Genomic DNA, 26540 nt, shown 5'->3' with positions numbered 1-26540 from the left:
TGCTGAACACATCAAGCCTGTCCCTACACCACTGCACACCAGCTTCCAGTTTTAGGCCACATGCCAGGTTTTTGTCCTTGTCCTCATGACCTGACCCATGGCACAAGAGAACTTGCAAAATTAATCTGTATGGAACGCAGAACTTCACTGAAGGCCAATTCAAGACTGTGAATAAACCTTCCCAGAAACTAGATTTGTCACAACTCTCCCACACCCACTACTCTAAGTGGCAGGGACACTTTTTGCCCGTGTTTAAAAGCCCAACATAAAAAACTCAAAACAAAAACAACACTCTACCACCACCAGCAGCAAAACCTTCATTAAAAACAAGGCCTCCTCTCTTCATGCTTCTCCTTCTGAGAAATAATGAGAGAAGCACATGACTGCCGTGAGTCACATTGTTCAATGCATGACTAAAAGATGCTCGAATTCTGCAGTAAGGAGTGCAGGAGAAGAATGCATATAAAGCAGAATAGAAAGTAGGGAAGGCAGAAATCAAGTAACAGAGGGAAAGTTCAGGACAGTTTTATGAGCAAATTATTAAAACAATTGCTGTGGATGAATGCATTTCTGTACTGCAGGTCCCAAAAGCTTTGGCTAATCTCTTTTCCAGTAGAAGTACAGTCTCTCCAAATGCAGAAATGGTTATTGCTCCACCCTTTGAGTGTACTGGCAAATAATAGAGCATCTTCAAGAACCATGCTTTCTGAAAGCCAGATATACTGGAAGTAAGTTCCAGTCTAGAAAAAAGCATTTCTTGGGGAGCAGAGGGCAAGATTTGTATGGGAAAATTTATGACCCTGTTTCCTGAATCCTCTGTAAACAACCTCTTTGCTTGGATGGTGGCAGCACTAGGATGGAAGGAATAGCGTAGCAATGCCTCTTGGGGGTGATGTTCTCTTCCACTTGCAGCTCAGGAGAAGCCAACTATATCCCACAGGATACCCAGTGTGCATTCCCAGGCAATTCCAACATCGGCCATGGGCAGGGTTATTAGGAGATGGGGTTGGGCAGCTTTCTGCAGCAGAACGCAGCCACCCTGAGAAGTACAGTGCGGTATGTCACAAAACCACTAACAAAGCTTATTTCAGAAACAGTGGAAGTAAGCGAATGCTGGGGTTTTGCTGGAAGGAAAGATGAGGTTTTTAAGGCTACTCCTGCAGCCCATGCTCAGGAAAGGGTTAATAGCTTCAGCTGCCATTGAACCGTGAGAACAGCATGGAATACTGGTCTATGTGTGCAGAATGTCACGGGGGAAAAAAAGCATCACTAATATTGAGTATTACTCTGTGAGATTCAGGTTAATTGTGAAACAAGCTATTTCCTTTGGGGAGATGGTCACAGGTGGCATTTTACTATTTGTTTGGACACAAAGGTATGAAAGACTTGGAGGAGGCAGTTGAACATAGGACTCAGCTCAGTAACTCACCACAAGCATCACACTCCATGACTGTATTCTTCAGGAATGTTATCTCCTTAATCTAGAAGAAAACAAGAACCACCACTTAGCCAAAGACTGACTTTTGCTCCCACGAAAACGAATAGCCCCACTGCCAGAAAAGAGTGCGTCTCTCTGAGACTGCACAGCTACTTACAAACAAATTAACTCTTACCCCAAAGTCTACGTTGCAGACTTTCTAGAAGCTGAGGTGGCTTGTATTCCCTGCTGTAAGCCACCCTCTCCTGTAGTCTTTCTACAGGCTAACCTGATACTACTGTTCTATCACAGATGCGACAAACACTTGACTTCAACACAGAGAAACAAGTGCCATAAAGAAAGAGGCATCTACTTTATTTGGGTCTTCTACTCTAGAAGATGCTGAACTAGAAGTCCTGGAGAGGTCTGCTTTATCTGCAGTCTGGGTACTGCATAGGTAAAGTCAGGAGGAGGTTCCCCTGTGAGCCATTTCTGCAGATACATGAATAATCTCTGACATTGCTTATGCCATTCTTTGGCCCTAATGCCCTTGCCATGAGGATATTTAGAATCTATTAACGAAAGCTCCTCCCTCCAGACTTCCTCTGATCTCCTCTAGGCTCCTATTCCTTCAAGCTTGCTTCAGTAAAGAGATAATCCGTAGCACTGGCAGTGCAACAATGCTGTTCCTTTGGCGAAGGAATATGGGACAGCCACAAGTAAGCATGTCAGTCTCAAGCTAACATTTATGACTCTCTAGCATCTTAAATAGCAATCCTCACGGACTTCTTTCCTGCAAAAGCCTGACTGGCTATCTACAACTGATGCTCAGGACCACCCTTCCACACTCTGTGGACTTCATTTCCATGATTAAGTCATTTCACTTTGACAAAAGCTTCTACTCATGTCTCTCTGCCAGCTCCCAGGTCTAAGAGCAAGCTTTCATTCTATGTTTGATTGTCTCTTCCCTCCAACATGGCCTGGGGACAAGTATTTTGAATAGTTAATGCAGAGACAGATCTAACCCAAATCCCCAGAACATCTGCCATTAGAAGTGGGTGACAGAAAGCAGAGGGGAGAATTCACTGCTAATGTGTATCAGTGGTTCCTTTTTGCAAAGAATCCTTCAGCCTTTGGCTCAGGAGAGTAGACCTGGCCTTTTATTGTTATGCCTTTTGCCATCCTTATTGCCAACATCCCAAGATGCTGAATCAAGGAAAAGCAAGTTTTAGAGAATCTCTGCACAGATGAAGGAATTATGAACTGCCACCTTGGCTCTCCAGTTGTATATGCAAGTTTGTCTTCTGAGGAAGAGTTTTCTTGAAAGCGCTGTTGAGAAAAAGGCCATGGATAAAAAAAAAGTAGGTGGCAAAAGTGAGAGAAAGAACAAATAGAAAACCTGTGTGGAGAAGCAGTGCTAAGCTGGAAGGGAACACTGGAAATCATTGCTCGAGGCTGCCAGGAACCATGTCTGACCTGATTCCTAGTAAACACTGGGTATTTATGCAGCAGCCTGAAATGTGAGAGTAACTCAATGTAACAGATGTTTTTGCAGATTAGAGGCCGCCCAGTTTGCACTGGCACAGAGACCTGTCTGCCATTCCAATTATCTGGCAGGCAGAGGCTGCTGCCCTCAGCTCCCAGAGTGAATAAAGGGAGAATGGAACCTTTTTCTATACTTAAAAGACAGTTGACCAGACAAACCACTATCTCCTCATTAAAATGGGAAAAGATCTAAGCACCCAAGAAGTTCCAAATTCCCTAAGAAACTACTGGAGCCAGAAAGGTTTAGGATTAAAACAAGAGGAAAGAGAGAATGCAGAGCTTGTTTAGACTCCGTATGACTTCCCTTTCCCGGACCCTAATAGATGGCTGAAAGGTCTCTTCCATCTTCCAAGTTTGGACTCTCTACTGATTTCATGAGCCCACAAAACCAAGGAAAAAGTGACTTATTTTTCCAGTTAAATATATACCCACTGTGTGTGCATGTCTTTTTTTAAGAGCTCATTCTCCATGTACGCTGTTTTTCAGCAGACATGGTTCTACGCAGCAGAATTTGGAATTCAAATGAATCCACTTTATCTCAGAAGTACAGATCTAATTGTGAGACCACCTCTTGATCCTGGTTTCCAGAGCAATAATTCTATTGCTCAATTCACCTACTACAAAAGAAGTCCCTTGCCCCAATTCCAGAACTCAGCATATGAGGCAGAGGATTCAGTGATCTCTCTTGTGCAACGTATAAGGAATTAGGTCCCTTTCTCACTTACCTGCTGTTTCAACAGGTCTCGAACTTCCATTAGCACACGGTTAGTTTCTCTCATCTCTTCCAGCATTTCTGGCCCAACTTCACCTCCTAAAAAACCCAAAGTGGTTAGGAAAAACACAGAAGAGCCATTAGCAGCATACACCAATTGATATTACTACCTTCAGCTTAATATTAAATATACAGACTCCTCCACACCAGTCTTTGCCAGTTCCTAACTACAAGCTTGCTGGAAATAACAGAGACTTGCACGTAGGGTAGAATTTGCCCTGGGCAGGCCAGACAGTGATAATCAACCATGGCTGTCAGGTAGGTAACAGTTACCCCTCAGCAAACAAACTGGCCTGGCAGCCTGGCAGTTGTGGTAGCTGTTCATCTGGCATGGTCTCTGCAGTTCACACATAGGAAGGCTTTGCTGCCAAAAGAAGCAAATTAATAATTCAGTGCTGTGGAAGCTGCTATGAAGGGCATCACTAAAGTAAGGTTCTTTGCTGAGTCTATCCCAAACGTGCTGCCAAGCGCTGAACGTGGAAAACCGTCACATCAGCCATTGCCTCGCCTGTTCTCAAGGTACAGATTTTTTTCTTGCTGGAGATGAGTTCTTACTGAGTAGCGGAAATTTCAAATTGCCATGTAGTGGCTTTGGGGCACATCTGCTCATCCATGTAACACTGCAAAATCCTGTTTAAGCTATGCTGAGCAGAGGATATAAATCATCCTACAAGGTCATCCAGAGCAGATTAACATGACTTTTCCCTCGCATCTGATAGATTCTAGACTTGCCTAGTTCTTTGAGACATGCTAAAAATGTAGTCTATACTCCAGCTTCGCTCAAGAAGTATGAATGGAAGTAGTTCATTGTTTCTAGAATTATCTAAGTTTTAAAAAACTGGAACCGTTTAAAAACAATTGGGCACAAAGTTCAACTCTGGTATTCTCCTGTCTGACATAACAAAGTAAAACCTCATTTCTCTCGAGTTTTCTAGATTAATCAATCTCTAACAGAAGTCACACCTTGTGTACAATGTAAGCAAACCTTTATGAAGAGAGAAATAGCAGTGTCTTCCACAAACAGCACTGTGTGTTCAGGAGAAAAAATTAGCCGGAGTTAGGGGTCTGCCTCCTTGAGCATGAAGAATTTGCCAGTGGCAAAGGCAGGATGTGAGCCCGTGCTACTGACTTAGTACAACAACTTCGGCATTCTCATGTGACAAATGAGCCTGAAAGCCTCGTGGGTCTTCCCCACACAGAACCAAGAGGACTTTATAAATATTTGTAACCTCGCCAGTACATTTTGGTTTGGGAACTAAATTCAAAGTACCACAGATGTGTCATTCTAAAGACAGAAAGACTGAATTAAAGTGACGTTTCTTGTTTTATTGAAACAAGGAGCTTGCACATAATTTCTAACTTCAAACAGAGGTTTTGAATAAGCTCTGCATAAAGGCTTCAGGCACCATCCGTTATTCCTGAGAAGAATTTTCCATCCCCAGTAGCAAGATGTGATTTAAAATAAAAGTTGAGGGTTTTTTTTTAATACTCAAATTCACAATAATGATTCAACCACCCAGGAGTGATTTCCAAAGGAAATCTATGCACTTGCAGACATTTCCATTACTATGCATCCTTCTCCGTGGACTCATTCTGTCTCCACAAACACACACCTGAATCTCTGGTGCACAGTCTGAGTCTGCCGGATCTCACAGATCCCCTTGGAGTTGAACATTCCCCTAACAGGCTCTTCAGAGAAGGGGAACTTTTGTAATGAACTTAGCAAGGCCACGTTCCTAGAAGTCAGGGCTTCCCTGAGTTCTATGTGCACAAGCAAAGAGAATATCCAAGGATATTGCTATAGGATATTCTGTATGATCTATTTTTTTAACTTAAGTCACATGCAAATGCAGATTAATGTAAAGTGTCTCTTGCAGGTCATTACAAAACACAACAAAATGTCCAGTTGCCCTAGAATAAATGTTTTTCTTCAAAAAACTTCACTGCTCAGGAGGGAAACTGGGGAAAAATCTAAGACTGAACATTTACACAGTTAAGCTTCAAGTTTCATATGAAACTACAAAATCCCTAAACATTGCTGTTAGGCTTCAGCAGATGCAGTTGAAATGTTACCTTCTTTCTCATTCCCTTCTGCAAAACAGAATTTTCACAGGAGTCTAGAAAGCATACGAGTGCAGAACATATAGAAATAATTAAAATTACTTACCTGCTCTTCTTTGTTGACCTGATGAAAAAGGACAAGAGAGGCAGAGGAGAAAAACAAACGCTAGAGCTGAAATCATCTTTGAATCTCCAGGCAGTGTGGATGTATGGGCTTCTCTTGCAACGAATTTTTAACCTGCAGGTTTGCCTCTGCTCCCCATTAGTGTCTGTGGTTTGCTATTTATGAAGTTGCATTCCTTCCTCTGAAGTTCTTATTCTCTGATGCTGGACGAGGGGTGGACGTCATTTCTGGCTGCTAGTCCACAGAGAATGTTATAAAAGTAAACAATATGAGAAACTCATCAGGAGAGTAGTTTAATTTTTTTTTTTTAGACCAGCTTGCACCAAAATAGGTCAGAAAATTCCAGAATTAAATGGGTTCTTTTTGGATTGGGGTTTTTATTTCTTCTTCATGGACACAGGATAGACGGATGATTCATAGCCCTATCCCTCACAGATTTTCCTTCTAAAACTGCTCACAAGATCACAAAAGCTATGAGACATCTGGACTTCACTAGAGTTTCAAGAAAAGGCTCTTTAAACTCCCAAAAGACAGTTTCACCACTCACACTTGGGGCAGAATTATTGAATCATCTTCCAACTCCAAAGAGGAGCTATCACATCCTATTTTGGAGAGGGATCGGGCAAATATAGTAGCCGTTAGAGGCTGATGTTCTTATTACCCCCCACCCAGCCTTGTCTAAAGGAAGGATGCAGTGCAGAAGTGGCGGCATGAAATGAAGGTAGATTTTGTTGTTTCTTGTCTGTGAAGGAATGAGTCTCAATCCAGCATTTTCCATCAGTCAGTCTCCATCCAGCACTTCCGATCAGAATACACAGAGTGGACTGAGAAATCCATCTAGAGCAGCCAAAGAAAATCTTAAAGCTACTACATCAAGGAAACTGCAAGTTAAACTGTGACCTGTAAAAAAGGTTAGTCTGAAGACCAGTGACATTCTTGATCACACTTTCTCACTGTTTGATTGTGAAATCTGTCAGAATGCTGATCATACAACACCCTTGGGGACACAGACAGGAAAGCCCCAGGAAACAGTACCTCAGTCTCTAAAGTATTATAGCAGGCAGGATCCTTGTGTATTTACATAAAGATTTTTTTCTCATTTTGACCTCAGACCTCCCGTGTTCAGGAAAAAAACTTCCCATACCTGTGGCTGTACACAATTCTTGAAGGGAACTGGGTACAGCCTTGCAGGCACTGGTGAGCATGCATGTTCACTAAAGTAAGCAAATAGATGTTACTAGTTTTATATTACGGGAATGCTGCAGCAGACGGATTTTATGTTTTCTTGCACCAGGCAAATTTATATGCAAAATAAAGTTAATTTGCACGTGTTATCTAAGTGGCATTTGTATGATTCTGCTTGTCTGGCACACATGCCATCTCATGTTACACACAGCAAGTGACTTTTTACTGTCAACCCACAAGTAAATCAGCTTTGAGGGTCTGATGCTTGTGGTAAGCAAAAGTGGTTTAGCTGGAACTCAGAACAACTGAGCTTCCCAGGTTTCAGCATTTCTGGGTCCTTCTGGACAAATCAAAACCATGGCAACTGATTATTAAAGATAAAATAAACTGTTTTTTCCAGTGATGTTCTGGGAAATATTGTTTACAATTTTTATTTTATAGCAGCAAATGGGAGGTGAATGAAAAATGCCCTTTCACCCATTCCATAGAGACCAAGTCTTTCACCTGAAACAGTGATAACTGATGCCCGTCCAGCTTACGTTTGAAAGTGCTGTCGTCAAGAGGCGAGAGAGGCATTCAGCATTTGCAGACTGCGCAGTCCAGGACCCTGCTAGATGGCAAGCAAGGAAGGCCATTAGTGCCTGTTATGGCAGTAGAGAGTTTTAAGGGCAAAGTACATTACTTAAACAGAAGCCTGATAGGTCATTAATAAAGGAAGGTTCTTGCCAACTATTCAGGAAAAAATCTGTTTTTTTCGAGTGGGGAGAAGTCATAAAACTCCAGAAAGAGAAAGATGTAACTCACATGGAATGAAGAATGGACAAGGGTTGCCTGTGAGGTCACCTCGGAAACAAATGACAACAGATTTGCTTTGTATGGAGAAATGTATGTCCATATAGAATGATGAGACAATCAAAATCCTAGTACTACGAAAAAGAAATTAAAAGAAAAAAGGAACTATTCAATACAAGGCTAATAAAATATGTATGAGCAGTAATGATGTTTTCTGCTATCTAAGCAAAGTATTACTCACTGATATCAGGACATAAAACCAAACAAACCCACATTAAAAAGTCCTTGAAGTCAGACACCTAATAAAAAAGTTGCTTGAAAGTCCCATATCCAGCTAACTGGATACTTCTGTGTTTCTAAGTTTTCAGGGGACAACCCTCCGCCCCCCCAGTTTTGGGGAAGAGATAGTAGACCGACTAGAAACAACCATTTTTGAGGCCATGTGAAATTGGCTTGTAAAACAATGTGACACCCAGCCAGCAACGGAGCGAGCGGTATTTGTATCTCGGTCTCGAAGACCACCATGAAGAGACCTGCTTCCTCTGAACAAAGTTCAGCATTTTTCTGAACACTTTCAGCTGCCCAGAATCACATGCCCTTTTATAATACCATAAACTGGTGATCATGTTAGAAGTAAAATTCAATGTATTTTCTAATATGCCTATTATTTAACATCCAAATTAACACATCATTATAAAGAAGTTAGATAATTTTCTTTGTTTTTACTACGGACCGAAGAAACTCAAATAATTGACGTTAAAAAGAAGAAATCTCCCAAGCTCCTGGAGTCACTGCAAAGGACAAAAGGAAAAGAGTGAACCCCTTTCTTCTGAAGAACACCTTGTATGGACCAACTGCAGGTCACCAAAGTATTTAAAACATTCAGGGCTACCAGCAGCAAACCTGAATCTCTTAACAGGGAAGAGAAAAAGAGAATTTTGGTAATGTGGACAATCTGCAAAGTGGACAGTCTGCAAATACATCACCATCACTGTTCTCTGCAGGAGAGTCACTAATAATGACTTTAGTAGGGGAGGCTGGAGACTGTACTGAACTGACTCACAAGGAGCACATGTTACTTCTAAATAACTTCACAGTTAGCTGAGGTGTTACAGCACAAGAGGAAAACTCTGAGTATGTACTTAGAAGATGCATGTTCTCAAACTCAGTGAAGTCAGGAATGTTCACTGATGAGAAATGACATTCATTTCCCTCAGCAACAATTAGTGTAGCACAGCATGGTGACAGAACAGTGCTTAGTATTGCTCGCTTATTCTAAATGAAATGAGCCAAAGCATATTAAACCTGCATTGTACCAATTTTAAATATTTGAACAATTAAGTCTTCTGCATATTAAGGCAGCAATCAATATGTCTTTACATTCTTCTAGAAACCCAAAGCCATTTCTCTTTAGTCTGCAACAGTTTCTGGGACAATTTCTATTAACTGACAGTAGCAAAATAACGGTACAAATTAAAACATAGCTAGTTTCTGTAGAGCTTTCTTGAGTTGAGAAAGACACGGTGTCTCCGCGGGGTGAGGTCATTCCTACCTTTATTTTCCTTGGACTCATTTTATACCTTTCTATATTCAGATCTGAGGGCTAGAAATCCCTGTAAATCACTACTCTAACGCAGCTTAAACACACAGTAGCAGATCAGAAGGTGTTTAGTCGTGACTTGGTTATTTCTGGGTGCCTGCATCTGCTTAAAAAGGACAAATTCAAAAGTAGCTGATATATCTGAACTAGTTATTATCTGATGGGGAAACATCTTCCAGATTTGTCAATATAATTTTTTAAGCATTACTGATTGAAAGAAAAAAAAGTGAGCAATAGATAGTGTTTATTTGGGCTTCAGTGTAAAAGTGGTTTTGCACGCCATGCAGTGCCAGGTTAGTTACACCTTTTTCCCTGACTGCAGTTGACATCACAAATGAAACCAGCACACAAACAAACAACAAAAAGAAAAGCTCATACTAGTTTAAAGTTTAAATATTTTCCATCTCTGTGTTTTTAACTAATCTTTGCCAAGTGAAGGACAAAACTCAGAAGGAAAAAGTTATTTTTCAGTCTTGTAAGGTCAAGTTCTAAAAATAAGTGAAAAACACCTACACCCTCTGAAATGGTATGCTAAGTGTTTTACAACGTTTCTTATATATTTATGGTTGTAAGAAACCAAATTATATAAAAGATGACCAGTAAGGATTTCAAAAAGCATCTCCTCCATTTCCTCCCAATACAGGAGTATCAATAATAATCAATAATAGTATCAATGGCACTCTTCACAAAGACTTCTCTACCCTGTTCTTAAATGCTTCCAGCGATGCAGACTCCACAACCACCCCAGGCAGCCTTCCAATGCTTTATATTCCCACTGTTAGAAAATGTTTCTGAGGGATGCTATTTAAGCCCCTTCTTTGAACCAGCGCTATATATTTGAAAACTTGCATTTCAATTCTATACTTTTGTAAAAGAGCCTGGTAATGTATGCAGCTTCCAAGTTTTATACAACCGACACAGAAAGGTAGAGATGAAAAATGATGGTAGTCATTGCAGACTGTCAACAGTTTGTCAGTTCTAAGAGAAATAAAAGTCTTGAAGTCTCAACTAAATCTTAATCAGTCATGATTTTTGTTATTTGTCACAATACATAAACTCCCTATGACTCAGAAGATACATTATCTGCTGTGGTGAACTGCTAGATTACAACCAACATTGAACCGAACTGACACATTTATGCAATACTCATTTCTGTTTCACTCATGAGTAGATCAGTAAGAAGCCCAATACATCAGAATTTCACAGGCCACGTTTTTTCAGTTTGTACTTATTTTGAATGCTGTTGTCTAAAATTTGCGACTTCCAAAGATAGCACTGTGAAAAGGACTGGACACTGAAGTTTGGCCCAGCAGCCAGCAGAATCTTCAGTCTTGTCCTACCTTTCTACTATGTGCTTCCACACAAAACAAAAACCTACTTTCAAAAGTTTGCAAAACATGATTTTACAGGTTGATTATGTACAAATACTTATTTCATCCGTTGCTAAAACACAATCTTAACAAACAGGATTCCTAAATGATCTGTACTTCGAGCTATTTGCAGTCCTGAGGTTAACAAAGTTTAGGTGTTAACTAATATAATATAGAATAGGACCGATGCTTTATGGAAGACACGTTCATTATTTGACATAAACACCTAAAGTGATGCAAACATTATACACAAGATCCATCAGTCAACGGGTAAGAACATCCCCATCCCCTCTCTGTATGCCTCATTCATTGCACGATGGAATAATCCATTAAAGGCCGTGGTTTGTTACATGTTTGAAGAGTTACAGCTTGCTGCAGTCTGGTTTATGTCTCTAACTTTGAATTCCTCAGGAAAGCAAGGCACTGAAGGTCACTGAAGACCTTTTGTAAGTACTTGCAGTGTTTTTTTCATTTAATCAATGGCAAACTGCAATGACAGAGAATCAAGCCTGCAAAATATAATAAATGGATATGGCTCCATTGTGCAGTATGCTAACTTGATCATTTGTTCTTGTTGTTTTCTACCCTACTATCAATGCAATTTGACTAATGTCAGTAAAGCCATTTACATGAGCTAAAAAAAAGCCACAGAACTCGCCGTGGCAATAGGCAGAATGACAATAACGCCAGGCCACAACCACAGTATCACAGCAACTGGCACCTTGTGACAGGGACGTCTCCCAGGAGGAAGCTACTGCCTGACACCACAGAAAGTGGGGCCTTCCTTGAAGTAAGGTTAGAGTTCCAGAAGGGTCAACTTTCCCACTCATTCCTCCAACACTATTAGAAATCCAATTCCTTTTATACTTTCTGCATATGAAAGGCTGACTTTCAAGGGAACGTCAGTTTTCACCCTGAACATTTTCTCGAGAGTTTTAGAATGCTACAAAACACAAACACCATAACATTAGTGTATAAACAGAGCTGCAAAATGGTTCCTGAAAAGAAGCGCAAAGATGCCTTCCAATGTCTGAGGGAGGAATCCCACAAAAAAGAGACCGACAAGCTGAGAACACATTCAGACTCTTTGTTTTATCCTCAGCTCCTAACGCTCAACTAAAAATAGTAACCAGAACCAGTATGACCCGAGTAGGGGTTTTCCAATACTTTTGCTGTTGAATAGCTAACACAACACATGCATGTTTCATAAGCAGGAGACATTTGTAAGCCATCAAACACATATCAAGAAATTGCCGCCTTTACTGTCTCCTTTTTCTTTCCTTTTTTTTTTTTTTAATTCAGTGAATGCTGGGGTAGGGGGAAAAGAAAGCTGCTAGTCTGGAAATTTCTAAGTGTGTCATCAGGTCAGATTCCCTGCACCTCTGGACCTGACCTAGGAAGCTACCAGTAAGAGTCAGAAGCAGCTCCTGTCCCACAAGGTTTTTTTGTTTCTTGGTCTCTCTAATGAGACTCCCAACAAGATAACCAATTTGTCGCAACCATAAGAGAGCTAAATGGCCTGATGTTTTATTACCGCATTACTCTCCGAGGAAGGAAGAATCCTGCACTACAGACATGGAACGGAAACACTAGAAAGCTAAGCAGCTTGTGCTAGGTCACACCATGCAAGTAAATTGAACCTGGAAGCCCAAAGCTCATGCCAGCACTGTAATAACTAAACCGCCTTTCTTCTCTGAAGAAGGGGAATCTTCATTCACAAACATTGGCAGGGAAGGATACTAAAAAAAAGCATATGCCCATTCATCTAAAATAAGTGATACTACATATTGTCTGGGCAGCCTTTTACCACCACTGTAAGTGGCTGATCTTCCTGGAAGTGACATATTCTGCCCACACTGGCTGAGAGAACAACACATGATGACACAGGAACTTTGAGGAGCATCAGCAAGAAAAGCTGTACTTTCACAAGAGAAGACAACTCTAGCCCTGCAACAAATAGAAAGTGTGTAAGTGCACAGTATGAACACAGTTCAGTTTCATCACAGATGTAATACTGAACTTCCAATACCCAGAGAGCAGCAGGAAGCAGCAATCAGGCTTACCTAGACTTCAGGTAGTCTTGGTTACTAGATTACTTGGTTACTAGCAGCTCTACCCAGGGAGTCTACTCAGGAACAGCAGGAGACGAGGCCAGTGACAAAGCCACAATATAGGTCCAAAGTCTGTCCAGAGACAGGGCTACAGGATCACCCTGAACATTGTCCTTCATTTAAAATCCAGAACTTCCCGATGGTTTTCTGAGTTTTGATAATCTAATTTGTTGTCTCTAGAAAGGTCGCAGCACTGTCAAGTGTTCTGCACTCCTGGGTCCCACACCGATAATCTTACCCCTTCCAAAATGCCTGAGACGTTGTGTCAACTAATCCCGTCTGAGAGCTAAGACACCTGGAACTAAAATGCTCTTTACAAAACTGAGGGCAGAAGGCCAACCAAAGGGCCCACAAATTTCATATAGGCCCTCATTCAGTTTTGCTTTACGTCTCATTTAAGCCTGCCAAAGACAAGCTATGCCAAATCGGAAGCCCAAGGGGCTGAAAAGCAGTGGCATGTTCAGATCAAGAAGAGCTGTCTCCCATCCTTCCCTTCCTCTCAAGCAGCTCGCTGTAATGAGGCTTACAGATGGGGGTGTAAAATGCTGCCAGAGCTCCCTCTCCCCACCACCACCCTGCTCAAAACTATTCCCCAGCATATGTCGTAATCATACACCCAGGAGGGTTGTTAAAACCTTACAGGAAACATCTCACATTTTTTCCTTTACTATTCATGCCATTTTCTATTAGGGACAATAAAGACTTCTAACATTGGATTAAGCTCATTTGCAACAATAAGCTACTATTGCTCCAGGAGCCAGCAGGAGCTCAGACTCGTTGAGGGAACTGGGAATAATTAACTGGAAAAAAGGAGAAGACTGAATGCTGTTTTGACCAAGAGAGATGCAAACTGATGCGATGGTTAAGCCATCACGTCTTGCTGGGAATTATTGTTGGGAGTATCATTAATGCTTAGAGTATGCAGGTTTTTTTTTCAGTAAAACTGCTTTGGCCGTAGTCTCCCTTTTTGGTTTTTGCTACTAAAAGACACCTCCCAGAGTCATAATGACAATAACACAGTTTTACGGATTGCTTTCACTCATTGCTCAGCATGCACTAAGTCACTTCCCAAAACTCTTAGGGATGGCAAACCTTAAGAACAAAAGCTCTTCTAAGCAGACTGGTTTTTTCTTTTCTCCTAAATGATGTATATAATTCATCTCTGTGGTCAAACCTTCTTATTGTGTAATCCAGGGGTCTTCAGCAAGAGTGTAAACAGGAATTGTCTCATTACAGAAGGGACTGGAAGTGCTCAGTGCTCTGAGGTCACACATGTAGGTGGGCAGACAGCACGTACACTTTTTAATAGTCTAGGGACCTCTTAGGGAGCATTGACTTGGTTTTGATCATGTACCAAGACTTATTAACTCAAAAGAAACATCTGGCATTGACCCCTTCTTAGGCAGAATACTGAACCTGAGGGACCCTGGAAATCTACTCTGATATGTTGCTGGAGCTGTCTACACATGATTAGTTCGGTAGCTACACATAAATGCACATACTGCGTATGAATAATACTATTTCTGTATCATATATACAAGTATTACATAGATGAGTATTTGCTGTCCTCAAATTACTGCCTTCTAGCCACAAGTTGGCACATGCCGTTAGCCTTTTGCCATGCAGCTTCAAAAAAACGATCAAGTTTCCATCATTCCTTTCAGCAAGGAAGATCCCAAGGAACTTGACAATCTATTCATACCTAATACGACCAGAAAATAGACACCTTTGGGACAGAGAGCACAGCCAAATACATAACATAGTGCAGAACAGCAGAAAAAAAGTGAAACATTTGGCTTGAGACTCCAGAGAAAACTTTGCTTTTTGTAAAGAAAGCCAAGGAATGGTTAGCATCCATTCACGGGAGACAGAACTGTGCTTTCTATGGTCACATCCCAAAGACCCACAGAGAAAATTTGAGCTTCACAGTTTATTCTGCCTCAGAAGTATGAAGTGGTAAGTCACCTTTCCCAACATGCTGGACCAGTAGTTCTAATAACTGTTCAGACAGACCACAAAGCTGTCCTTTCTGTGGACATCTCAAGGGAACAGCAAGAAATTTTCCATGCCAAAAGTTATATTAAGCAAACCTGTTCAAATCTCCTGGATACATGCAGCAAAAAGCTGTACCTTTTTAATAAGTGTTGATTCAAGATTAATGATAGTTCTCTTGACATTTCCTCTCTCACTGACTGCAACAGGGGTCATTTTTTTTGGTCCCATTTGCTCTTTTTCACATAGCCTTTCCATAGCAATTAGCTCTACTGCTTACATTTTTAAAAAAATACAACCCACACACCAAAAACCAGAAGGAAGATATCTAGTGTGATTTAACAGCTGGAAATAAGCAAAACCAGCACCAAGCCATCAGGTCTTTTCAGGACACCGGTGATCAAAAGACCACTGTATGGTATGCTGTAAAAATGTAATTTGCAGTCAGCTGTTGCAAGAGACAAACTTTTTCAGTGTTGAAAATTAGAGTTATCTTGTACAAAGAGGAAGAAAGGATAGAACACATTGTATTAATCCTCCCTCACATCTGCACTGGCTATGGGAGTGCTGAAAGTATGAGGTCAGAAGCCTGACCATTGCTTTCTCCAAACTCAATTCTTTAAAATACTGTATGGGACAGAGAAAGGGGAAAAAGAAGTTGATCACTAAATGGAATACTCTTTGTCTCGTCTCAGGAAGACGCTACACACTTAAGTTCTGCTTTAATATAAGTGGTTTAACACTTGCATGCAGAAATATGACTTTCTTACACAAGGGGAATGGGGAAAAAAGCCTTTATGAATTTCAATTGAAAATTCTTCAAGTGTAGGTGCTTTCTTCGATTGCTGTGGAATCAGGATGACTAGGAGATTCATGGAGGACACAAAGAATAGATGGATATAGGAAGCACCAGCAGATTGTGAAGGCTGTTTTCTAAAGTGGTCTCATTATCCATATGTAAAATGGGAATCTTGAATATGAAAAAAGAAAATGGGTTTATTATTATAGCAGGGCCTTAGTATTCCACAAAAATCGTTCTTCCTCTTATGATGGTGGTAGAACAGAACATTGTCTCAATCTTTTTTGCTTATACCACACTTCAACCGATTAACAACTTTCGTTAGATTTCAAGCAAACAAGAATAAATCTTCTTCCTGGAAACGGTCTTTTATGCCTTCATTACTTGTTCCCAAAATCTTGACCACAAAAGGATGCCAGCTCCTCAAGGATGAGCAGAGAATGACAAACCCGGCATCTTCTAGACAGACCCCATTATATCACAAGGCAGTATATTCTCCATGCTGCTGTCCCCGTTCCAGTGTTTGCCTGAGGCGTTCCATAGGCTTTCTGTCAAAGATAATTATGGCTGTCACAGGAATGAATAGACAAAGATGTTCACAGGGCCCACGCTCTGGGGGTGGGGAAGGACAGGTATCGTCCTCAGAAGCAAGAGCACTTTGTGTCTCTCAAAAGAGAGATCTCATACAATATGAAGATGAATTTTCAAACAGAAATAACAGCAGAGAGCCAGGCAGCTGAGCCCTCATTCACGCTTGGTTAGATAACGACGTTAAATACGCAGCTATTCTCATGCAGAAGTATCTCCCCACTCAGGCCTGAAAGCAGACTGGTATGACACAAAAATGGTATCCAAGTTGCAGCATTCGCAAAGCTGAAGGGAACATTTGTGATACTTGGTCCAGGCTACTAGAAAGTTATTAACAGGTGCAAGTCAAAAGAATCGGTTCAAGAGGCCTGCGGGCCTTAAAGTAAACAGTTTCATTTGTGAAACTGCTTGTTTCACCGAAGTCATGGATTGTGGAAACAAGGAAGCCACTGGCTACTAAATGCATGCTTTTCCTGGCGCACATACTGTCAGTTCATCTTATCATACATCTCTTTTCACATGCACTTTTTATTTTCATAAGCTTTGAGACAGGACAGATTACTGGCTTTATCCAAAAATTGTACTTCTTCTACATAATTTTTAAACTCAGAGGAAAATTCAACACCATCCAGACTATGGGTTGGTTGGGGTTTTTTTCACCCCTAGAGAAATGGAAAAATGGCATGTACACAGGCTCACAAGTGGTGGGAATCTCTCCAGAAAGATGGAGTCTGGAGACTAATCCAAACCTCTTGAGTTTTCAAGAAAATATCAGACCAGAAATCTCACAGGAATGAACTGGCTCTGGAGATTTCTGGCAATTCTTTCTCCTGACCCCACCTAAAAGCTGAAAAACAGCCACAAAAGCAAATCTAATCTTTTTCACAATATTTTTCAGTATCACAGTCTGTGTAAAGATTCAGAGTAAGTCCTTGCTTCATCTAAACTGTTCTTCCCATCCAAAGGTTGCAAGGACACATATTTAGCCTAATTGTGATGGTCACAGAATTACTCTAATTTTAATTCCACATGGAAACTGGAAGTTTGGTCCTCTGTGTTTTTGCAATGCCTCCTTCAATAAAGGCCAATTGCTTTTGGCTAGCACAGCAGTTTCTTCCATTAACCTTTATTCAAGCCAAAACACTTTGGGTGTAAGCGACATTGAGTTCCTGAGACAATGATGGCCAGAGAAATACCTATCATGAGAGTGGAATCCGAGAGCTCTCCCTAAACTCCAGCTGCCTTGTCTCTCCTTGACATCTTTTCAGTCTTTGAATGCTTTCTGCACAAGCCATTACAGCCTTCAACACTTCTTCCAGGAAAGCACACACAATTCCAGGAACCCCACGCCTCAGGTGAATAAATAGCAATGACAAAAGCAACTTTCTACTGGCAAGGCAGAAGACAATGTTGAAACTTTGAGTCTCTATACACAGATGCAGTAAAGGCTACCGTGAAGGCCAATATTTCCCAAGGAAATCAAATATCAATGCATGGTTTGGATAAGAGATCTTCTGGAAAGAGTAATGAACATGTCTAACCCTGTATACTCAGCAAAATCTGATCTCACAGCCTGAGATCATTTGCTGGCTTCAAGTCACATCTGGGAGTTACTCCTAACACAGCGGGAAGAGAAGTTGTTTCTAGGGAGATCCAAGTTCCACTTCTAAATCTCCTTATAAAACAGGAGCTTTTGCCATTTCGTACTGCAGGTGCCCCCTCCCTTTCTTTTTTTTTTTTCAGCTGAGGTTTGTGGTGGCCTCTAGCGGAATATGGAACAAATGGTATAAAAAGGAAAAAAGGAGCAAGGCATGTGCAGCCTCCTACAAAGCTGACCACAGTCAGCTATTCATAGTTGAATTCACTGGGAATTTGTTTAAAACTGTACGTACTTGCTAGTGAAGGGCTAATCTCTATACCCTAGCCTGAGAGTGGTCCATCAATTCAGCCTACTTGCAGCACCAAAATGGGCCATCCTATAAAGAAAAAACCTGTAACACAGTTTTAAAATTATATTTTTGATCTTTCGTGACGTTCATCAAGTTGTCAAATCCAGAAGAATATCCCTTGTTTTGTTTCAGCCTTTCTGCTTCCTCAGTAGAGGAGGTAGATGCAGGTTATAACTGGATTTCTTTTGAGCCCCAAAAGAACAGCGCAAGATCAGTCTGAGATGACAGCAATCATCCACGCTGTTCCAGTGCTCCAGCTAGCCCAGGATTTGGCTTCTGACTTCAAGACACATGGACTGATCATGAGTGAATACACTATTTGACTAGAGTTATAATACCTTCCTCCCCTCCATTTCCTAGTAAGCCCTCATGCTCATAGAAAATATTGGGTAATTTATCCTGCCGCTCTCAGGATTATTCTAATATGGCTTTTCCATCATGACCTTGCATGCTGTGGACTTTCCACAAGCTCTTCATTACACTGTGCAACTTCTCCTGCTGTAGAAGTTCTTTTACATCTTGGCTAGTCGCCCTGTGTTGCTCTTGATCCAAAGGAGTTCATTGCCCAACATTTAACATTACTTTTTTGTTTAAATGACATCATTACTAAAACGCTGTGTAGAATTATTGCTCTCCAGACCTTCTTCATAACCTTTTTTGCAATCATCTCTTCCAGCAAAGTCATATACTAATCTACTGCCAGGAAGGTGGCCTAATATGTTAGTATCTTGTCTGAGACTGGAACGCCACTTACTTGCCAGAAAGCTTCCCATAGCACCTCTGCTCTGTCTTCATACCATAGCTGAAATAAAGGCCGCAGGATCTAGTTCAACAACATTTCATTTTCTTAATAACATTTGTTAACAACTACATAAAAAAATTTCTGTGTTCTGGGTTTCCTCCATATGACATAAGGCTCATGGATTTCTGGACCAGAACTGAGAAGCTGTTTGAAAACTTCTGTTTGATCATAAATCAGGCCCAGTAATTACGTTTTTAGTAAAACCAGCCCCAGTTCACAGTTTCCAGACTCCACAATGGCTTCATAGTGTTGCCATGGGCCTTGCTCAGGGTCCAGGAATTCAAGCAGACTCCACCTTCATTATAGCACCTGTAGCAGCTTCTGCAACATGAATCTCAAATGGCACCACTTGATAGTTGCTGGTCTGCGTGACACTGGATGGAACAGTGTGGATGGACTCCTTATCTCTCTATCTTTTCATAGCTCTTCCAGCACCTTTCCATTTATTTACTCCCTGTCACACTGGCTGCCTTCCACAGTGGGAGCTCTGCCTCCTCACATAGCACATGGAAAAGCCAAAACCAAAGGCTTGCTTGGGCAGTTGATTTGGAAGTGCTATTGAAAGCCTGGTAGAAGGCAGGTTGGATCAGGTCCAGAGAAGGTCCCAAGGTGTTGCCATCAGGGTGCTGCTGCTCCCAAGGCAGGTCAGTGGGTCTTAAATCATCCAGTCTGAGGAAGTCTCAGTAACCAGCACCACCAGGCTGGGGTGAGAGAATCACTCCACCACTGCCTGGCTTAGCAGCTGAAGAGCAGGCTATGAAACTGTCCCGAGAAAGGGAAAACCAATAACCCTGAGCAAAGGAGCTACATGAAACACTCCTTAACATCAATCTGACAGTGGGAAACCTTGCTTGAAGTAAGTAGGGGCAAATCCATTTTGTTTTAAGCCCACTGTGTTTAGGAAGCAGGTGGTAAAATCAACTGAAACATTCACTCTCAGGACTACTGCTAAAATCTGAGACCCCACTGTCCTCTTGATCTTCTCATACACTGTTTGATGAAATTCCACCAGTGGCCTGGGTACATTTCCAAGGAACTCATGACTTCTGGGAAGGCATTACAAAGCTACACTGTAACCATTCACGACCTGTGTTCAGTACTGGCTTGGTTCCTCCTCAAATCCACAGCATTCTGCAAAGAAAACATTCTTTCCACTTCAAGTAAGCTTCTCCCTCCTGAAACCAGTCTGGTTCAGGCACCCAACCTCTTCTCGCCCTGCACTCGCCCCCAGACACCAGAAACAGGCTTCTAACAGAAAGGCTTCCGTGATGGCAAAACAACTGCAACACCTAATCCGTTTGGTCTCCCTCAATTCTAGATCTGAGTTTTTTTCAGGCAAGAAATAAAGGAAAAGCAACTGCTAATATTACTAGCCTTACCTACAGCTGCTACTACGGTATGAAAGTTCTTACACTCATTGTTTTCTGAACCTTTGATACTTGCAATTAAAAGATAAGGCCTAGCTGGTGAATTCTGCATTTCACATCAAAAGGAACTGAGATGTCCATGAAAAAAAAAACAGAGAGGATAATTCTCGAGAGCTGGGGACCAGAAAATTAAATGGTTTGTATTTCAGGACAAGGACCATCTTGGATGCAGGTGTTTAGTCCAACAGGAATCTGAACCATAAGTCATGTAGCCACATTATATGGCTAAACACACATTCTTACATGTGTGTTTAAATAACCCCCCAGCAAAACCCAAAGGGCAACACACCTAATTACTGCATTACTTACATTATTTCATTCTTCAGACAAGTGCCAAATTAACAGACTTCTCCCACAGCAGGAAGAAGGATTTACTTGGAAGGATTTACTTTATATGCAGAGAATGCAAGTATGTTATTCACTTAAACAAAAAGCAAAGAAAAAGACAGGGTGGGACTCAAAAAATACTGTTTTTCAAATGACTTGCTCTCTTAAGATACTCTTTACAAAAACAACCTCTTATTTAACCCTATGCCTGTTACCTTCCCCAAAAGTTAAAAACATGTCTGTAAAACAGTAATGCTTTGAGAAGAAAGCAAGCTGTTACCACATTAGAAGTCATGTTGCTAAAACTCAAAGTATTTATAAACTTAAATGAAACACCAGGGATAACCTGAAAATTCACCACTCTTCTATTTTCCCCACTAAAACAGAGGGAGGAACACCAGTCCACAAGATTCAAACACACATCAAAACCCTTTGTGAAGTACTGGATTTTACATTATACTGAAATAACCTCACTGCTTCGCCATCTGCCTAGGATAACTGCCAGAAATTAAAACAAAGAAACATGTACTCTCTTTGTAGTCAATCAAGAGCTTCAAAATTTGTTTTCAAGCTCAGATACCACAACATCTGTTTTGAAGAAGTCCCCTTTAAAGAAACGTTGATGCCCCTTTAGAAACTGAGTATTTTTAACAAGTCTGCTCCTTCCAGAACTCCTATGAAAGACAGATTTAATAGGTAACAGATACTCTCAAATATCTTCATGAATATATTCATCAATTCCAGCATTTTTTCTTGGATTTTAGAAACTATGCCTTTTTGCTAGCAATCTTTAACTTCTGTGGCCAGTTAAAGAGAAGTAGATCACTTCACATAGTACTTCTGCAACCAAAAACCTGCAGAAAGCCAGAAGCTCTGTTCATAAAAAGATTTTTCCTCTACATTAGTTGCTTGAATTCAGATTCTGTGCTAACGTGGCATTGTTTAGGATGAACACACACTTCAGCTGTTTTCAAGGAGTGGGAGTTACAAAGGATTTTAATACATATTTCAAGGGAAGGCTTTCAAATTTTAGACTGAAACAAAGTATTTTTAATTAGTATTTTAATATTAAGTTACCTTTTCACAGTTTATTAGCTTTTTAGTATCCGCTTAGCTTAGACAGTGAAAGAAAACTGGTTTACAGCATAGAGTTTATAGCTAGTTTAATTTACTGGCTTTCATATACTGCTATTATCTTTTTATGTCACTCATCACCTTAATATCTAAGTACCTTCTTCATTCAAGATCACTGAAGAAATGCCAAGATCTTCTCCTCCTTTTCCTTCATTGTTTTAAGTTACCTATCCATGACTTGCTTCAGGAATACTTTTTATAGCCACAATTGAACCTGCAGGAAAATCAGTTGAAAGAGAAACATTACACAACTTGCTGGAGGATAAAAGCATTGAGATTCCCCTGAAAATGAGTAACAGTCCTTTTCTGTGGTTTTTCTGTACTACATTACTTGTACTCCTGAAATCAAAGCTGGGTTGCATTTACTGTTGCACTTAGATTTCTGGCACCTTAGAGAAATTCTTAAATTTACACAATAATACTTTCCTGATATGCTTTTAGCTTGTGAAAACATTCTGTGCATTAAAGGGCTTTATAAAAATGTCCATTCCATCTAAAACCACTTGACAGAAACCTTTTAATGCAATGTTAAAATACCTGTCACATAAGTGTAAGCATTGAAACTGAAGTCCACAAAGTTATAATTAAAAAAAAAAAAAGGTTTTTTCCCCACCTTACTCAGAACAGCCCTTTCTCCCAGTATAATTGTTCAGATTCCATAAAGCAGCATGCCCAGCTAGTGATGCCTCTGTCTCACCACGGCTGGAAGTAAAGCTTTACTGACATTAGGGATTAATAGACTGCATAAACTTAAACATACATGCTGCATTACTTGCAATCTAGTGCGTATTAGGACTGTGCTTTTTAATTCCACAAGAGCCCAATAAACCCTTCAATATTTACTTAAGGGGATTTTATGGTCCTCTTGTTTCATCAAGGCCTTTATATGAGCTCCAGTCTTACGCAATTTGCATCATCAGTCATTAATTTGGAAAAATTAAATAGAAAAAAAACAAAAATAGCTCCATAACCTTCTTCTCCACATGCCTACAAAATGCTGCAATATTTGTTGATCCAATAGCTAGAGATGGAACAAAAATACAGCCAGCCCAACCGCTCCCTGTCCCGACATTACTACAGGCATTCCAATAGGAAAAAACTGAGGAAAGATTATGAAGTTCTGGGAAAAGATCCATTTTAGCTATTAATGCTTATTATCACTTTTTCTAAGGTCTATAAAGCTTTTTAAAGATTATATGGGGTGAAAGAAGCTATAGAAATGTTATGACCCCAGAAGATCTTCCTAAACAAAAGGAAAATGTATGTTGCTATGAACCTGCGTCAGCTGTTCTTTTGACTTTTTTTCCCCCCAGCGCTGCATTAGCTTTCCTTCTATGTCCCTCTTGTGGTAACTGAAAAGAATTGTAACATCTGCAATGGAATACCTAATTCATAGCCTTCAAAAATGTTTGCTTTGTCGCTGGTGCATCTTTTTAATTAAAAGATGTCTTTTATTGAAGTTTTGTCAGTATAGAGGGGAATACTTTTTCTTTTTAAAAACAATAACAACAGGTATTCTTTGCTCTTCCATTTACTAGTACTCAGGCTAGGTAAACTAGGTAAAATTATATGGAATTTTCATCTGAAGATTTGTTTTAGGGAAGAGACAAGCAAAAGAAAAAAACAGAGAGGGGCAGATAATGAAGAACTTTAAAAACAATATGAGCTACCTGAATATTAAACATAAAAGAACTAGAGATGTGAAGTGACAGAGCAGATGAGGAAGTTATTAAATATGCATAATAAATTTGATTGCATTTATTGCTCTATAACATGTTAATGTATTGCTAACCACAGTACTTACTATATAGACACACCACCATCAGATGTGTAATGTGTGAGCACTCCTTAAGCATCCTTTGTCAAGAACATCTGATCTCCACTTCATACTCATTTTCCCCTAACCTGAATTGTTTTATCCCAGGATAAAAATACACTTTTTTTTTTATCCAACCCTCTCATTTGAAGTAGCAGTTTTGCAAAGATTCCTCACACTCGGTTTGATTGGCTCTGAACCCCTCACGTCATGATGACACTTTCTAGCACTATCTCCATGGCTTGGAGTTTGCAGAGACCAATCACTTCATTCCTTTTCATAACAGCTTGTTTTCAGCCCTCTCTTGTGCAGTCCTGAGTGGAAGATGTTATCAAATCCCAGTGCTAGTGTGTCTCGGAATTGAAAGCAGTTGCAAGGAAAGTCCTCTGGCAAAGCCAATTATTTTGAGTCAGGACTGTGTTATTTCTACCAACACCTAAACTGCTGTTTTACACTTACAATCATCAGGAACCTTTATTATCACCTCTTCAAGATAATCACCTTAAACTGTTTAGCGCATGGAACCAAGCAGAAAGCATCCTTTTTAAAACTAAATTCACCCACATTTGTTCTCTCAGATAGCTTCTTACGCCTAAGTATGTCCTGTGAATTCTAGCTTCTAAACATGCATAAAAATGGTAAAGCAGCAACATTTTCAGAGACTGTGTTCCAGTTTTCTGAAGTGTTACCTTTTTAAATTTCATATTGGATGCATGACAGTAAAGACCAATGAGTCAGAGTGCCTTTTCTCTGCATTAGCTCAGATTTAAAATAGAAAACTTTCACAAAACATGGCTTATACAAAAAATATTGTCTAGGAGCTTTGTAGTGTAGCCTGCATATGTGCCTCCATGTTTACTTTTAAAAGTACCAAAGTAGTCCACAGAGTTTCCAGCATGCAGTGAACTACAATTAAACAATAATGGCATGAAATTCAAATTCACCTTGTTCACAAGCCATGCCTCTATATCGGTATAAAGACTAATCAGAGTCTCCATTTTCAAACAGTAACCAGGAGCAGGGTGACCACAAGTAATTGACTGTTTGATCCCTTGTCAAAATATATCAAAGTGAACTGCTGGCTTTCCATACCCAACTTGTTCTGGTTTTACTTTTGCCTTGTGAGACAGGGGAGAGAACATTGGTATGTGGTGGGGGATCTCCTCGCAGCCCTCCAGCTTCAGCACCTCAGACAGCAGCACCATCTTGTCGGCGAACACGGCCAACGGTCATTGGCGCCTCCAGATCAGAAGCCAAATTTACCTTCTGATGGCATAGAGAGCTAAGGACCTGCAATTTTCAGCGAGTTTTCCAAACAACTTCTCTTTACAAGCATTCTTATTTTCTGTATTGTGGAGGGGACAGGGAAAAAAATCCAGCAGCGCATCAAAACTTTGATCGGTTTCCAAAACTTTTGAAGATTCTGTAAACCGGCCAAATGTTGCAAGTACGTCCTGTTTATTAATAAGTAAGTGCTTGTACCAAGCAGCCTACCTGGTTTTATAAATTTCTTCTTCGATTTCTCTTTCATCCGCCTAGGATTTCATACTATCTCACAGTTTTTCTGCTTTTCACTGAACTACAATTAGTAGTAGAAATTAACTACAACCAGTTAATTTCTGGTTCGTTTTAAGAAAGCACCAGTTTAGCTCATCCATGGATGCCTTCCAACCGAACTTTCAGTGGGTTTTAATTCAGTTGCGTTTCACCTTTAGGAATCAAGAGTCTCAATATTTGAACTGTCTTGTAACACTGATGAACTTATGTTCATGACTTGTCTTGATGTCACCATGTTAAACTGTAGCTCTAACTGTAGCTGTGGTTAAACTAATATGACATTCAACAGTCAATTTACTATTCTGCCTTTTGATTTTAGTGTTTTGTTGGATTAACCTACTTTAATCTGAATGCTGAATTGTGTATATATGATATTATAGCATGATAAACTATTGGTACAGTCCATTCCTTCACAGAGGCTTAAAGCTAAAGGTTAATTCAAACAGTCTGTATGCAGAAGTGGCGCCTCCTGTATTCTCTCTACTCGTTCTCTCCCCTCCTGTATTTGGTGCACAATAGTCCTGGGACAAGGATGATTTTTGATCTTCATCTAGATCTTTTCAGCCTAACAGCTGCAAATCTAGTACATGCTGTTTCAGTTGCAGGCTTTATCCTACACAAAAAGCAAGAATAAAATTAAAGTTACTTATAAAAGAAGATACATATTTGCATCTTATAGCTGAAGGCTTTAGTAGGGAAGAGGGACTGAATAGCTAGCTTTTCATATGAATGTTTTTCACAACACACAGAAGTTACCTTAAAAGAGATTTGTTTTGTGTTAATAAAAGGATGTTGAATGAGGGCACCTAAACGCAAAACTTTGTTTGTTTATGGGTAGAAACATGTGCTACTCACCTTCTCTAAACAACGAGTCATCCATCTTCCTTGACCCTGAAGAATCTCCGTGGACAACTCCACTACCCTCACCTCACAGCAACTCAGCTTTCTGACTGTCACACTGTTACATTAGGTATTACAGATATAATAGGTATTACAGTTAGAGCAGGTATTACTATAATACCAGATCCTTCTTAATTACCATGTCTGTCCCAAAACACTTAGAGCCCCTGCCTAACTCCCTTACCCAGGCTATGTCTCTCTTAGCCCAGACCCTAAACACACATCTCAAACAGAGACATGAGGCAGGCAGGCCACAGAACTAGCAGCTGCCG

At 40.4% G+C, this 26540-nt stretch overlaps 1 protein-coding gene across 1 annotated transcript in view; it reads right to left on the bottom strand.

The window, feature by feature from the left end:
• COMP (cartilage oligomeric matrix protein) overlaps positions 1 to 6046 on the bottom strand; it is a 16131-nt gene extending 10085 nt beyond the window's left edge. The window contains exons 1-3 of the mRNA XM_010282445.1: positions 5902 to 6046; positions 3688 to 3773; positions 1430 to 1481 (exon numbers count right to left, since the gene is read on the bottom strand). Coding sequence (XP_010280747.1) covers positions 1430 to 1481; positions 3688 to 3773; positions 5902 to 5977 — 214 coding nt within the window. The 5' untranslated portion in view covers positions 5978 to 6046. The remainder of the gene's footprint in view (positions 1 to 1429; positions 1482 to 3687; positions 3774 to 5901) is intronic.
• Between the last annotated feature and the right edge of the window lie 20494 nt (positions 6047 to 26540).

Source organism: Phaethon lepturus, unplaced genomic scaffold (assembly GCF_000687285.1).
Source record: "Phaethon lepturus isolate BGI_N335 unplaced genomic scaffold, ASM68728v1 scaffold5820, whole genome shotgun sequence".
In the NCBI taxonomy this organism is placed as follows: Eukaryota; Metazoa; Chordata; class Aves; order Phaethontiformes; family Phaethontidae; genus Phaethon; species Phaethon lepturus.
Note: the sequence above shows the minus strand (reverse complement) of the source record. Positions and strands in the feature narration are given on the sequence as shown.